The sequence below is a fragment of the Cyphomyrmex costatus genome, unplaced genomic scaffold (genome assembly GCF_001594065.2).
Source record: "Cyphomyrmex costatus isolate MS0001 unplaced genomic scaffold, Ccosl1.0 scaffold81, whole genome shotgun sequence".
Classification (NCBI taxonomy): Eukaryota; Metazoa; Arthropoda; class Insecta; order Hymenoptera; family Formicidae; genus Cyphomyrmex; species Cyphomyrmex costatus.
The window spans coordinates 1,045,302-1,059,549 of record NW_017280386.1 but is presented as its reverse complement, the minus strand read 5'-3'; the positions used below and the strand labels follow the sequence as shown (position 1 = coordinate 1,059,549).

General features: G+C 28.5%; 2 protein-coding genes across 2 annotated transcripts in view; one reads left to right on the top strand and one right to left on the bottom strand.

Moving 5' to 3' along the window:
- Pabp2 (poly(A) binding protein nuclear 1) overlaps positions 1–7,164 on the top strand; it is a 35,816-nt gene extending 28,652 nt beyond the window's left edge. The window contains exon 8 of the mRNA XM_018549350.1: positions 7,096–7,164. The gene's annotated coding sequence lies outside the window, so the exon portion shown is untranslated. The remainder of the gene's footprint in view (positions 1–7,095) is intronic.
- LOC108781399 (protein zyg-11 homolog B) lies at positions 6,568–12,109 on the bottom strand. The gene is made up of 9 exons (XM_018549352.1): positions 11,956–12,109; positions 11,652–11,889; positions 11,389–11,583; positions 10,906–11,303; positions 10,603–10,748; positions 9,372–9,760; positions 7,561–7,930; positions 7,101–7,440; positions 6,568–6,713 (listed from the first exon to the last, which is right to left on the bottom strand). The coding sequence occupies exons 1-9, from the start codon at positions 12,089–12,091 to the stop codon at positions 6,568–6,570; spliced, it is 2,358 nt and encodes a 785-aa protein (XP_018404854.1). The 5' UTR covers positions 12,092–12,109.
- Positions 12,110–14,248: the final 2,139 nt, after the last annotated feature.

Genomic DNA, 14,248 nt, shown 5'->3' with positions numbered 1-14,248 from the left:
TCTCTCTCTCTCTCTCTCTCTCTCTCTCTCTCTCTCTCTCTCTCTCTCTAACGCACTTATATATACATATATATATGCAAGATATCTAAACTTTAATAAAGTTAATACTAAATTATTACGTTTGTAGAAAAATAATATTACATGTGTGCTTATTAAAAACAATTATATTTATAGTAAGTAGTTCATACAAATAATACATTATTTAAAAATATACTTGAAAATTTATGTATACACTTAAACCAGAAACCGAAAAGCACTCTACTGATTTTCATACAAAAGAACAGCAAATTTATGTGAAAACATATTTGTAAACATAACATTTTAGTGTGATCTTATTTTTACATAAAGTAATAGATGTAATTATAGGGATAATTACATATAAGGATGTATGTGTTGTGTTAAGGCTGATACAACAGAATATTATGTGTAGATAAAACATGAAATTGAACTTCTAACTATATTGATATCTGAATATTAATATAATAACATCTAAAAATAGATTATTATTTAATTAATTATATATGTAAACTGAGATATATATATATATATATATCTATTTGTTAAAAAAATGTCAGTTCGTAAAAATGTTGTGAAACTATAAAAAAAATTGAACTACAAAGTGAATGTCTAGAATAATATCACGTAACTATAATTTGTAGTCAATTTTGTATGCATGATAACTGAAAGTTGCGCCAAGAAATTACGAATTGTCATAATTGCATTGTATGAAGTGTTCGATTGCATATTGTAGATTTTTCGTCATGTGCAACTTTCATTTAATCAGTACTAACTATACATCTTCAGTTTTATCTTAAACATTGCTACTAATTTGTAAGATGCGTGCAAAATATGTTCCTGCAATATTGATCCATTATGTGCTAAGGTGTTAGGAGGAGTGCCGACTTTCAACATATTTATGATACATATTTCGTAATGTTACTTCCATGTCGCTAAGTATTTTGCAGGTGCAGCGCAGCATCAGCATCAATTGAGTGATAATTCATACAAATTTCACGAACAATTTTTACGTTTCATTAAGGAAAAAAAAAAGAATTATTAAGATATATGTGTTATAAAATGTAAAATCAATGAGTGATAAATAAAGAATTTCTTGGCTAATATAGACTTTTAGATATTTTAATGAAAAGAGAAAGAAAAGGATGCATTTTTACACACATCTATTATTTATTTAAATCTTATAAAACCAATATTACAGAGCATTGTGACGTGTAATAATGCAATTACTGAATCAAAGAAAAAGCATATATAAAGGCTGGCATAGCAGTTTATTCAGTATCATTCAAATTGATATTTCTTACATTTTAAGTGTTCAACATGTAATGATATCAGAAGAATAAATTTCGTTTATATAAATTCGTAATATTTTAATAACAGATCTAATATTAACATGTACTTCTCTTTTATTACAAATTCTTATTTGTATATAATCTCTGAAAGACTTATAATACGCATGATAAATTTTCAAGATGTTTTTATATAAATAATAATACAAATTCTATGAAGGATATTTATTAACAAAATAAATTGAAGATCTGAATTTGAAACAAAGTATGACAAGATAATTAACACCTTACAAATGTGCATGTGCGTGCATGCGTGCGTACACGCGCGCATCCCTTCTTCATTGAATTATACATAATATTATAGCAGAATAAAGGTTAACGAGTCAGCCTAATTTTCTGGAAAATATAAAAAGTAAATGTATAATACACAACTGAATATTCCAGTCTATATGATTCCAGATTTATTAGAATAACTTAATGTTTATATATCTATAATAATGTCAATACATAAAATTATTCATTCAAACATCAATACAATTTTATTAATTACGAGCATTGTATTAATTGTATAAAACCAAACATTAATACAATCATATTTTTTTTAATTTTTTTAATCATTAAAATGAAAATCTAATGTAAATATGGAAATTTGAATTACAAATATTTTAAAAATAAATAATTATTTTAATTAATCGTTCTTCCTACGAAAGTAATTAGCTAGACTAGAATCTGAGACATAAAGATGATAATCATTTATTAAATAATTGAGGGGTTGGACAGAATAAAGGCATAATTCTACTTAGGTTCTTTTTTCGGAGATTAATGCAAATAAACAAAGAATTGATGCTGCTTACATTAGTAAAATATGAACTCATTTCGATTGTTCTATGGTAGTGAAAATGATATAATCTATAGAAAAAGAGCCTTAATCTACTTGGGCTGTTGTTTCATAGATCTATATTAAGGTATAATAGAGGTTGTTTTTGTTGTGTGTCATTCAGAAATGATAAATGTGTATCATATTCTGTGTTTGCAGCAAAAGAAGAAACCACTAGAAAAACTCTCATAGGCCATCCCCTCTAAATTTCCGCCACAATGCTTTACAAAACTCTAATGATATTGGGTTCGGTCGTTTATACTGTATATTACGCCATGTCGTGCACATTTATTTCTACGTTATCAGTGTAATTATATTAACAAAAATGGAGTATTCTAACGATTTTTTTTTAAAACAATTCGATACCGACTTATAGCTGAAAGCTATTTTTTATGAAAAAAGGCAATAATTGCATATAACATATTGTTTAATTAATTGTCGAATTATTAAAAATTGTAGAATAACGAAACCAATTTCATTAAAATGAAGATCTTAGCTTTTCAACGCATTTTGGCCAAGTTCTGTATGATAATTCGTTCAAAAGTTATATTTTTTGTGTGCGCATGCGACGCTCCATTTCGCTTGTCGCGTGCTCCGTAACTTCACTGCGCAAAGCACATATTGCATAATTTCTTACGTAAAAAGTATTGCTCGTACGACAAAAACTTACGCAATCTTTTCTGTGTAAAATTTTTTGTTTTTTAATTTTCCTCTTATATTTTCTTGGTAAAATTGATATTTATCAAGATGTTTGCAAAAAACCGAAATTTGGGGGACCTAGGGTAAATGTCTCAATTACTACCGCTTTAAGCATATATGTATGTAGTTGTAATTGAGATATTTATTTTGGAGCTTTTAAGATATATAATAGACCTCACTTTTATTATATTAAAAATTTAATATACACTAAATAAAAGCAACAAGCTCAGAAATTAACTAATTATTTAAATATAGCGAAAAAAATGTGATGTATTGAACATATTACTGCCAGCCTTTGTCCAAATACTGTCTCCCCAATTACTGCCACATATATATATACCTAATACTGTCTCCCTATTTGGTATCTACCAATGTATGTACCAACTTCTGCCAGCCAATTACTGCACAGTGTGCAGTAAATAGGGAGGCAGTATTATATCATGTGAATTATTGATACAAATTTACCATCAAAGTCATCCTGTTTTTAATTATTTCTAAAAATTGTAACAGAAGAGTACTTACATATTTATTTTCCTTAACCAATTTCTAGGTTAAAATATAGATTTAAAAATATAGATAAATATTTTTCAGCACCCTAAACAAAATATGTACATTAATCATTATACAGGTAACAGAAGTAAATATTTTTTAAGTATTATTATATAGTAATAATATTTTCCACATTGTTTTACACTTTTACTAGGTAGGTAAAAATACCTACCTAGGTAACCAGAAGAAACGTCAACGTATACGTACATAACATGTATGACGGCTATCACAAGAACTAGCGCATTACTTATAATAGCACTTGTTTACTGCCGGCAGTAATGTAAAAAAAACCTCAAACGATTGTCTCTAATGCTACCATTTCAATAAATTAAATAAAAAAAGTAATCCCATCACTTTTATATGCTTATTTAATTGAAATACCATTTAAATATTATTATAAAATTGCTTTAATACATATAAAAAAGTGAAAATATCACGTTTGCTTGCACTTTCCAATCAGTTTCCGCTTCACTTCTAATTAAAAGATCATGTAGTTTGCATCTTTAGTAACATTCCTAATTTCTTTAATTATTTTATAAATATAAATTATATTGAATATCTTATACAATTGTGGTTATATTTATATGATAGTTATAGTTTAATATTAAAAATATTCTTAATGTATAATATAATGATCTCATACTTTTATATAAATGCCACAATTAAAAAAAGCGGCAGTAATTGGGACATTGACAGTAATTGAGACATTTATCCTATTTGTTTAATTATTTTTCTTAGCGGACATTGTATAGCGGTAAACTTTTTCTTCTTCAATCTTATGCAAAAATAAAGGTCTATGCAAAAATTCTCACTGATAGAATTTTTTTCGAGTTCTGCCCAATTTTCGTCTACATTAACTGTACTATTTATACAAGTGTAAAAATAAAATGTATTTTATATTCATTTTGTATTTCTTATACAAGAGTGTAAAGATAAAAACATTTTTGTAGTTTATATTTTTTTCTTTCTATATCGATTCCTACAATACTATGATCAATATTTGGAAAAAGGGACTAAATGCATTTTTTAAATTGCAAATAACTTTTTAAATATTGATCATAATAGAGAAATATTATACATGTAACTTCTCAAAGACATTACATAAATGTAAAATTAATACTATTCCTATTTATTGTATAATAAAAAAAGTAGCAAGTTATTTTAATTTTTATAAAAATTAAGATTTTATAATTAGGCTTTTTTTCCATCCATCCCCTCAATTATAAAAGTAGAGGTATATCTTAAGGAAAATATTATATTAATTAATTTTTCTATTTCTCCTGTAATAATTTTAATGTAATTCTGAAGTTATAAATAACACTTTAAAATAATATGAATAAAATACATAATTATATATACAGAATGTTCTAAAATTTGTGAATCAGAATACTATAGCAAGAAAGTTTTGCACAAATTAAATAAAAAAGTTATATATAAATTTGTATTTTTAGCACACAATAGTTTCTGAAATATAAGGGTTTTAAAAATATAAACAATAATAACCTGCTCGTTATTGAAAAAAAAACAATATAAAATTATAAATAAATAATGGCCAAAGATGAGCGAATAAGTTGTTATAAATTTTAATGTTCTTTATATTTGCTAATAATTTTAATGTTCAATATACATTGAAATGAAATGTACGAAATAGTTTTGACATTACAAAGTCCTTTTCAGTTGTAAGGAATTATTAAAAACTATAGTATCTAAATTTATATATATAGAAATTCTTTCTGAACTCTGTAGTTATGATAATAATAGTCATGATAATAAAAGTTTTAATATGGTCAATTTGTCAATTACAAAGTACGTTTGTTTGGATGATCATCTGTGAGTATTAAAGAACGTGTTGAAATGCGCTCACTAATTCACCGCACGATTCTTGAATAGGTAATCATTTAAATTTGATCTGTGTAATTGACTATATTTAAATTCTTATTATCTAAATAAGTACTGCTCAAAATAAAAATTTACAAATAACTTTTTTACTTAATTTTTCAAAAACTTTCTTGCTACAATATCTTAAATCGTAAATTTTAAGATATTTATATATACAGGATGTCTCGAATTTAAATGACCAAACTTTGGAAGCATACAGGAAATCGATAAATTCATTGTAAGAAAAAAAAAAGTTCTTTAGAGATATGCTCGTCTTTGCTTTATAATATTTTCAAGAAAATTGTAAAAAAGACAAAACGTATTATAATTTGTCGGAATATTATTTTCGAAGCAGAATATTATTATTTTTGTATACGATTTTAGCAATAATGTTTCAGAGATAGTGCAAAAGTATGCGCGTCGATTTTCAGACAGAAGAGTACCGGATTAGCGAATCATTATGTTGACCAGATCAGTGGTTTGGTTGCAACAAGAACTGTCCATACAAGATGCAATGCATGGATTGCTGCATCAGACCAACATTTTGAACAATATCTGCATTAAGCAAATAAAAAACATGAATAAATTAGTGTGAATTAATAAGTAATAAATAATTAATAAGTAATAAATAAGTACAATAAACGTTTTATTTCTTTCTACGAGTTTCTCTAAAATAAAGCAAAAACGAGCAATCTCTCTAAAGAATCTTTTTTTTAGTTTATCGATCTCCTACACACTTTCCCGAAATTTAGTCTGCTCATTTAAATTCGGGATATCCTGTATGTAACTAGATAAGTTGTTCAATAGTTTTCTTTTTTCCAAATAAAAAAATTAATTTTTTACAAAATTATATTATTATAAGCTATATAATTTATTTTTTAAATATGTAATAAACCTGTTTTACTTTTATGAATTTATTTCATACAATTATTACTAAATCATTTTGATAATTTTCGAAATTAATTATACATATAACACGCTGTGTAGTACAGAGATATATCTATTTCTCAATTCAGATCTTCAATTCAACCACAATATCAACTCAATTGTAATTAAAATTTTGGAAAACTTTTATTTATAATTTTTGTGTTATGTATTTTATTGATTGCAGTCTGTCATTATGATGTAATTATATTCATGACCATATAATTTTTATATTTATTTGGTCTAAAAAATAAGATATAGGATTTCACTAAGATAAACATTGACTAGTATACCATATGGTATTTAATTTTCAAATTTGGAAAGTAACAGCTATCGTTAAGAGTTTAATTCAAGCGTTTCCAAAATCGATTGACATAAACTTTGCAAATTTGGTTGTGTTGTATATTCTGTATGCGTTTTTTCCAATTGTTTTAAAGTTTCTACTCCTCCTTCTCTGATCAACATCACACAATAACGTTTTGCTGAAAATAAATATGATTATTATGACACGAGATTATTGTGGATTATTATGTATAACTCTTGTATTTCAATAATTTTCTCAAAAATTGTAATTTATTAATATATTATAATTTTTATAATCAATATATTATAAATTATAATCAATATACAGGATGTTTCAGATCACTCGTACCACCCTTTCTTCGTAGGATAAGGTCCAATCGAAAAAGTGTTCAGACAAAAGTTGTAGTTCAAAGGTGATACAGGTGGTCTGAAACAAACAATATAAATTACTTATATAAAATATGAACTAATTCTTAAATTTTGTTTTTTTTTATATTATTAGAATAGATTATTACATTCCCCTAGCATAATTTATATTATATAAAATATTCTCTTTTTAAGCTTACGGTTTTTTGTGCACACATGATGAATTGCCCATACTGCCCAGAGTTGAACGGGATATGCATCTATACAACGTAACAATGGGAAAAATGGTTGGAAGCTGCGATAGGCAACCATCTCTCCTTGTGGCGTTTGCCAATGAGTTACAGCATGGACTAGTTGATCTAATAATTGCTCCCTGCTTGGTTGTGATGGCATACTACACCATGATCGAGGACCATCACTAAGTAGATGCGCAGCAATACCAGCTGCGAAATAAGATACATCAATGTGCTCGGAATCAAGCAGCATAGAAAGCATTTTTATAAAGCGAGATTGCATAAGTCGTGGTCTCAAATGATCGACCTAAAATTTAAATACAAAAAAATAAACAAATTACATGTTGATACAATGTTTCATTAAATATATAATATATATCTTTTTACATTACAAGATTATACATTCATATTGAAGACTGATACAAACCTCTGCTATATTGTTTAACAAACCAAGAACTTTAGTTTCCACACTAGATTCTCCTTGGAAGCTATCCAACACTTGAAGAAATAACTCCATTCCACCTTCATCAAGAAAAACCTTGCATGTAGCAGCACTCTCATCCGTTAAGTTCCAAAGAGCGCTTAATGTAAATTTCATTGTAATATCTACTGATTTGGATTCAACCTTAGATCTAACCATTGCAAGCAATTTCAACATATATTGCGGCTGTGCACCAAGCATAGACGTTTCCAATGTCGATATCTTTGCTGCTAATATTGAGCAAATAGCCACAGACATACGATTCATGGATGCATCATCAAATGTTGACAAGCAATTCATAACTAATCTCGCGCATCTGTTAAATTAAAAACTTGTAAATTAAAATCTTTTGTTTTTATTTATTTGTATATCACGAAAATGTTATCCATATACTGAAATTTCAATATTTCTATCTATAAATAGTAATATTAATTTACGTTTCATTCATTTTATATGCGTAAGAAAAATTAAACATACAAAGAAATACTTTTTTATTCATTTACTAGTATATTAATTTATTGTGATTTCAAATAAACTACTTTTTTTAATTTTAATGTTTATAACATGAAATGAATAAAGATACAGAAACAATTTTGTAAATAATTATGAGTTTAAATAAGACTCGAGTTTTTATCATGATGAATAAAAGGAAAGCAAGTTTTACAATAGAATAAAGTATTTCTTCATGTTATGCATAAGTATTTAAGTCTTAATAAGGTAGAAAGATTGAATAAAAGACTGATAATATACTTTGATATACATATACTATATCTATAATAAATAAGACATCAATACATCATATTGCTAAATCCAAGACTATTTAAGTGCATATGTGCACATTCTCTTTTATGTGATCAACTTCCATTTACAAAAGATAACATCTATTTTTATTGTTTATTTAATGTAATATTGTTATTAATAATTTGCATATTACAGCAAATATGCAAAAAAAATATTGATAAAGATTTTAAAATTAAAGATATTGAAATCTCAGAATACTTAATTTTGAAATTATAGATTCATGTACAAAGTGATTTATTTTAATCAATTCAATTAACTTTTTTCTTCAAAATTATTAATACGAAAAATGTTTCAGATGAAAGTGGAATGATCTCAACGATGACGTATTTTATTTATATTTTTCTTCAAGGTGCAGACGTCAAAAAAATATAAAGGTGATTTTTATTTTTTAAACAAAATTGTATAACTTTTTTGCATATGTAATTCCTCTAATTATTCTGCATATAAAAATATTAAGATAGTGATAGAAAAAAAAAACTATAAAAAGTATACAAAATATTTAAAAACCTATAAAAGTGTACAAGGTATTTTATTCTAACACCTATTGATATAAAATGATAAATATATAGTAAACTATTTATATAATTTTTTTTATAATTCTACCTTAATACTTTTATAAACAGAATAATTAGTCAATTAGTGTAAACAAAATACAGTTGTTTTTAAAAAATATGCAGTTATATGGATAATTTTTTAAATAAGCAATTATATTCGTGAAAATAATTGGAGGAAACATATTAGATAAAAAAAAATCATATAATTTCACTTTTAAAAAAAGAGATCTTCATATCTTTCTAGTGTCTCCGCTTAGAAGAAAAAATGTGACCAAAATATGTCCCTCTTAAAACTGCTCCACTGTCATCTGAAATACTTTTTCATATCATCAATAATTTCAGAAAAAATTGACTAGATTGATTAAAATGGATCATCCTGTATATATAAACTTATGTAACTACCTATATTTGTCAAACGCAACATCCTGCAGGATTCTATCGCTACACAGGGTCAATAACGTATTCTTTTGAAGTTGATGATTAGTTGGATATGATTCCATTGCTAATAAAGTTAATTCGACTATTTGTTTAAGTATTGATGGATGAATCATGAGAGCTAATTCACCCTTTGTGAGATTATAGATACACGCAGTAGCTGCCATTTGTACACGAAACTCCTGTGGATGTTCTTTCATTCCAGGTAACACTAATTTTATCACATCAACTCGTGGTTCAAGAAAGTTTGGTGTCAAACGGAATAAGTTAAATAGACATTTTTGAAGGTATATTGGTCTGTATGTATACCTCTTAAGAGCTTCCAAAATTTGAGATTCTGTTGCTGTACCACTGATCTGAAGCAAAAGACGAGATAAAATATGTATTATTTCATATGAATTTCATCTATTAAAAGTTTTTTCTTTCCGATTCTTTATCAATTAATTGTTGGTGATTATTACGCTATTTAGTTTGCATATTTATACTTTTATCTACATAATATAGAATCTAAATAACAAAATTTCTAACAAAGAAATAAAAGCTTAATTTTATAATTAATAATTTTTTTATATTTGCAAATGGAAATTGATTTGTTACAGAATACATATTTCATAGAACAAATGTACGAACAATTAATATCAAACATCAATATATTATAATTTTTCTATAACACATACAGACATGTATAGTAATATACAACTGAGAATATTAATCTTTAAAATTTAATATTATTTTAAAAAATAAATAACGATCGATACGTGCGTACACTTATTAGTTAAAAAGTTACAACACTTTTTCGATGGATTTCGGAATGCAGCTTTTGTGTTGCAACTTTTTAGCTGATGAGTGTACAACGTAGAATAAATAAATTTAATATTTTCCAATCATCAAGCGGATTATCGGTACATGGTTTGAAGTATAAACAAATATCTACAATACAAAATTAAATTAATATTAAACCGAACGAGAACTACTTTACATAACAATATTATACGTTCAAAGGAAATAATATGAGAGATGAAATATGTCAAATTTTGCATAATCAAAAGCAATAATATAGTGAATAAGAATACTACTACATATATTCACACAAATATACAATACAATGTAGTAAATATATTCCAATTTTTCAGAAATTAAAATAATAGAGACAGTACGTATAATGCCGAGCATTAATATCAATATTATGTCAACTTACAACAAGTTCAGATCTATAATCCTTATGTGTTGAATTTATAAAACTTTCATCGTAACAAGCATCAGAATGTACCAATCCCAGAAATCTCAAATGTACGTGTGATGCAATGAAATTTTTTAAATCTTTCGGATTTATATCATCTTTACCTATGTAATAAATGTTACACTTAATGAAATGTCACATCGGTATAATTAACTAATAATTTTATGAAATGCAACGTGCAATATTAAATTACTATATGTTTACACACGCACGCACGCACGCACATACATATATACATATAATTATTGTCGCATCACTTACCTGATAAGTCTAGAGTTGTTAAATGAGGCATGCAATTCAAACTTCTTAAAAAGTCTGTTATTTTTGGTTTAGCAGGTGCAAAAACTTCAAAACCATGTGGATCTTTTTCATCGGAAATATCTAAATGCCTTAATTCATTTAACTCCAGCAACACTGGTATTAAATTTCCATATCCACTTAACTTTAAATTATACATATTTAATGTCTTTAAACGATTTTTACATTTTTTTAACGGTGTTATTTCATCAACTCTTGTACAAGATATATCTAAGCTCTCTAAAAGGGGAAGATCTTCGACTACTATGTCTAAGCCATGTTTATTAAATTCTGTTCCTGAGACATTCAAGGTGTGAAGTGCCTTTAATTTATTTAATGTTGCGATATCCACCATGCGTTTTCTGTAACAAAATACATATAAAGATATAAAATTATGAATTATTATAAAGAACTTCCATAATTCAATTTGTCAAGAATTATAATAACCTTGAAAAATCCATAAAGCTTCCTTTAGCTACACTTAGCGACCTAAGATTTTGTATACTCCAATCGCCTAAACAGCTAATTAAATCATTAACAGTGATTTTCAGACCATTTACTATTAAATCTAAAACTTTATGCTGTTTAAGAACACTTAAACCTTTAGCTGACAACGTTGATGCATCTTTCAATCGTACATGCCTGCAAGAAAATGAACTGTTACTATAAATCTTTTTTTCTTTCTTCTAAGTACACTGAAGCCTCGTCACCTTAATCTAGTAGTCTTTGAATCAAAAAGTGTAATTGTTAAATCAGACAACGTGTTCTTCTCACATAGGTTGGATAATAATTGCTCTGATATTTCAGTCGGCAAGAAGGCATCTGGATGTCTAAAGGTAAGTCGGGTTGGTGAGCTGAAGGAAGCATCGTTAGATGATGTTCTACCTGCTGCAGTATCAAAAGCAACTTTTGTGCTATTACTGTTCAGTGTATAGATATCTCGTTGATCTAAAACTTGTGCTGCTTTAATTCCACAAAATCGGCGCATGAGCACTAGTTTTATATGTCACTTACCAGAGACAGAACTACTACTCAGAGTATTGGATAATACTTGAGTATTATCACTAAGGTGAATCTTGCACAAGCCAAGAAGATTACCGCAAATAAAATCAATGCAAACTTCCTGGAGACTTCTCGGAGACTCAAACATCTTATGTTTCTGCTGTCATCAGTGTAATAATCTCTACTTTTTTGTTCTATTGGCTTCCTAGAGAGCACCAGTGGTTCAGATATTTACAGTCCCATATCTTGAAAGTATAAGAGTAGAGAAAAAACGTGAATCCAATATTAACACTTTACGAGATATTCCAATACTTTAGATAAATTATACCCTCGTACTAGATTGTACAATAATAGCATCATGATTATAAATACATAGAATGTATACATATACATATATAATAAAAAAAATTCCCTCTTTCAGACACATACATGGAGATAACGTCATGTGAAATAAATCCATAATAAAGTTAACTGTACAGGCATCATGGTCGCATTCCTCGCGCGTCAATCATCATCAATGAAGCACTTTCCCAGAGAGTCGAATCTCAGCGAAGATGAGCAAATATAATCTCGCCAGCAACGTTCGGATAACAGGATTTGAAATAACGATTAGGTATGTAATATAATAATAATAATAATATAATTCTACACGCGGAAGCAGAGATGCTTATGCACTACTCAAACACGCTACTTGCACATCAAAGCGATCGAGAGATTAGTGTAGCGTGATGTATCACCATGAATATACACGGTTAACGTTTATCGACCGTTAAAGTCCATAGAGGAAGAGCTCAACGTCGGATTCTCCGAAGGTGTACGAATAACTTTGCGGAGCGATGTCGATTTTCGCTAGGACAACCACGAAAACTCGCGAACTCTCATAAGTCTCATCTGTGATGTGGACGCCATTTTGACTCGACAAATGTCAAAACAGACCATGGTGGAAATATAGGGTGCGTTCTTTTAAAGTGCCATTACATGGTAGCATCACGCGTCGAGCATCTGATGCGCAGAAACTTGTTGCGCATGATTCTGAATTTTCTGATTCCAACTTCTTGTAGTAGGGGAGGCTGATTTAAGCGGGGAGCACAGACTTTTGCATAACGCATAAACCATATACATAAAGAATTTAATTGGTCCATTGACTCATGCATAAGAAAATGGGCCAATGAAATTCCTTATGTATATGTATTATGCGTTATGCAAAAGTCTGTGCTCCCCGCTTTATACTGGCCGTAAACTGTTAACTTATGCCCATGAAGGAAGATATAAGGAGACTCCACTCGGTCTCGCCAGTCTACAAGACATGAACCCATTTTAGGTTTTGAGTTCCGTTTCCGATTCTCGACACTCGCAGCGCTCGTGAATTTAGTAGTGCTGCGCATAATGAGTGCGAGTAAGAGAAATGATCATTTCTCTTACTCGTACTCATCAGAATCGGAAGCTGAACTCGAAACCTAAAATGGGTCCACTTTTATTTTACGGAGTGGAGTCTCCTTATATCTTACTTCCTGCTTATGCCGTAATCTGTAAAAATTGACCAATCACAGTCGAATGAGAGGGGAATAATCGATTATAATTGGTCAATTTTTACAGATTACAGCATAAGTTAACAGATTACGGCCAGTATAATCCAACCTTGAGAGGTTAAAGGTTGATTTATACTGGCCGTAAACTGTTAACTTATGCCGTAATCTGTAAAAATTGACCAATCACAGTCGAATGAGAGGGGAATAATCGATTATAATTGGTCAATTTTTACAGATTACAGCATAAGTTAACAGATTACGGCCAGTATAATCCAACCCTAAAGGTTGGGTCCCTATAAAAGAGTTGTGTCAATCTGAAGTAAAATGGCGTCTAATTGGGACTCTGGCAGAAAGGGATGCTAGACCCATATATGTAATACTACTATATGGCTAGATGAGAGAGAAGTCCATGTCCCAGAACCACGGTGCGGGAATATACTTCTCTCTCTTTCTCAGTATACTTTGAACGTTGTGCGCATGAGTCGGATTCATCCCCTCCATCAATGATAAATAGAAGGATAAGTATACATAGATCGGAATCCATAGTCCGTTCTTAATCTCAAGACCGTCTTAAGTAAAGGCTTAAGATGTTAATACGGTTCTGTGATTGGTTCGTGACGTCTTAAGCACTAGCTTAAGAACATCTCGAGTCTTGAGCTAGTGCTTAAGACCACAATTGATTCATAGATATTGCTTAAGACCAAGTCTGAAGCTAAAGCGGGGAGCACAGACTTTTGCATAACACATAAAGCATGTGCATAAGGAATTTCATTGGT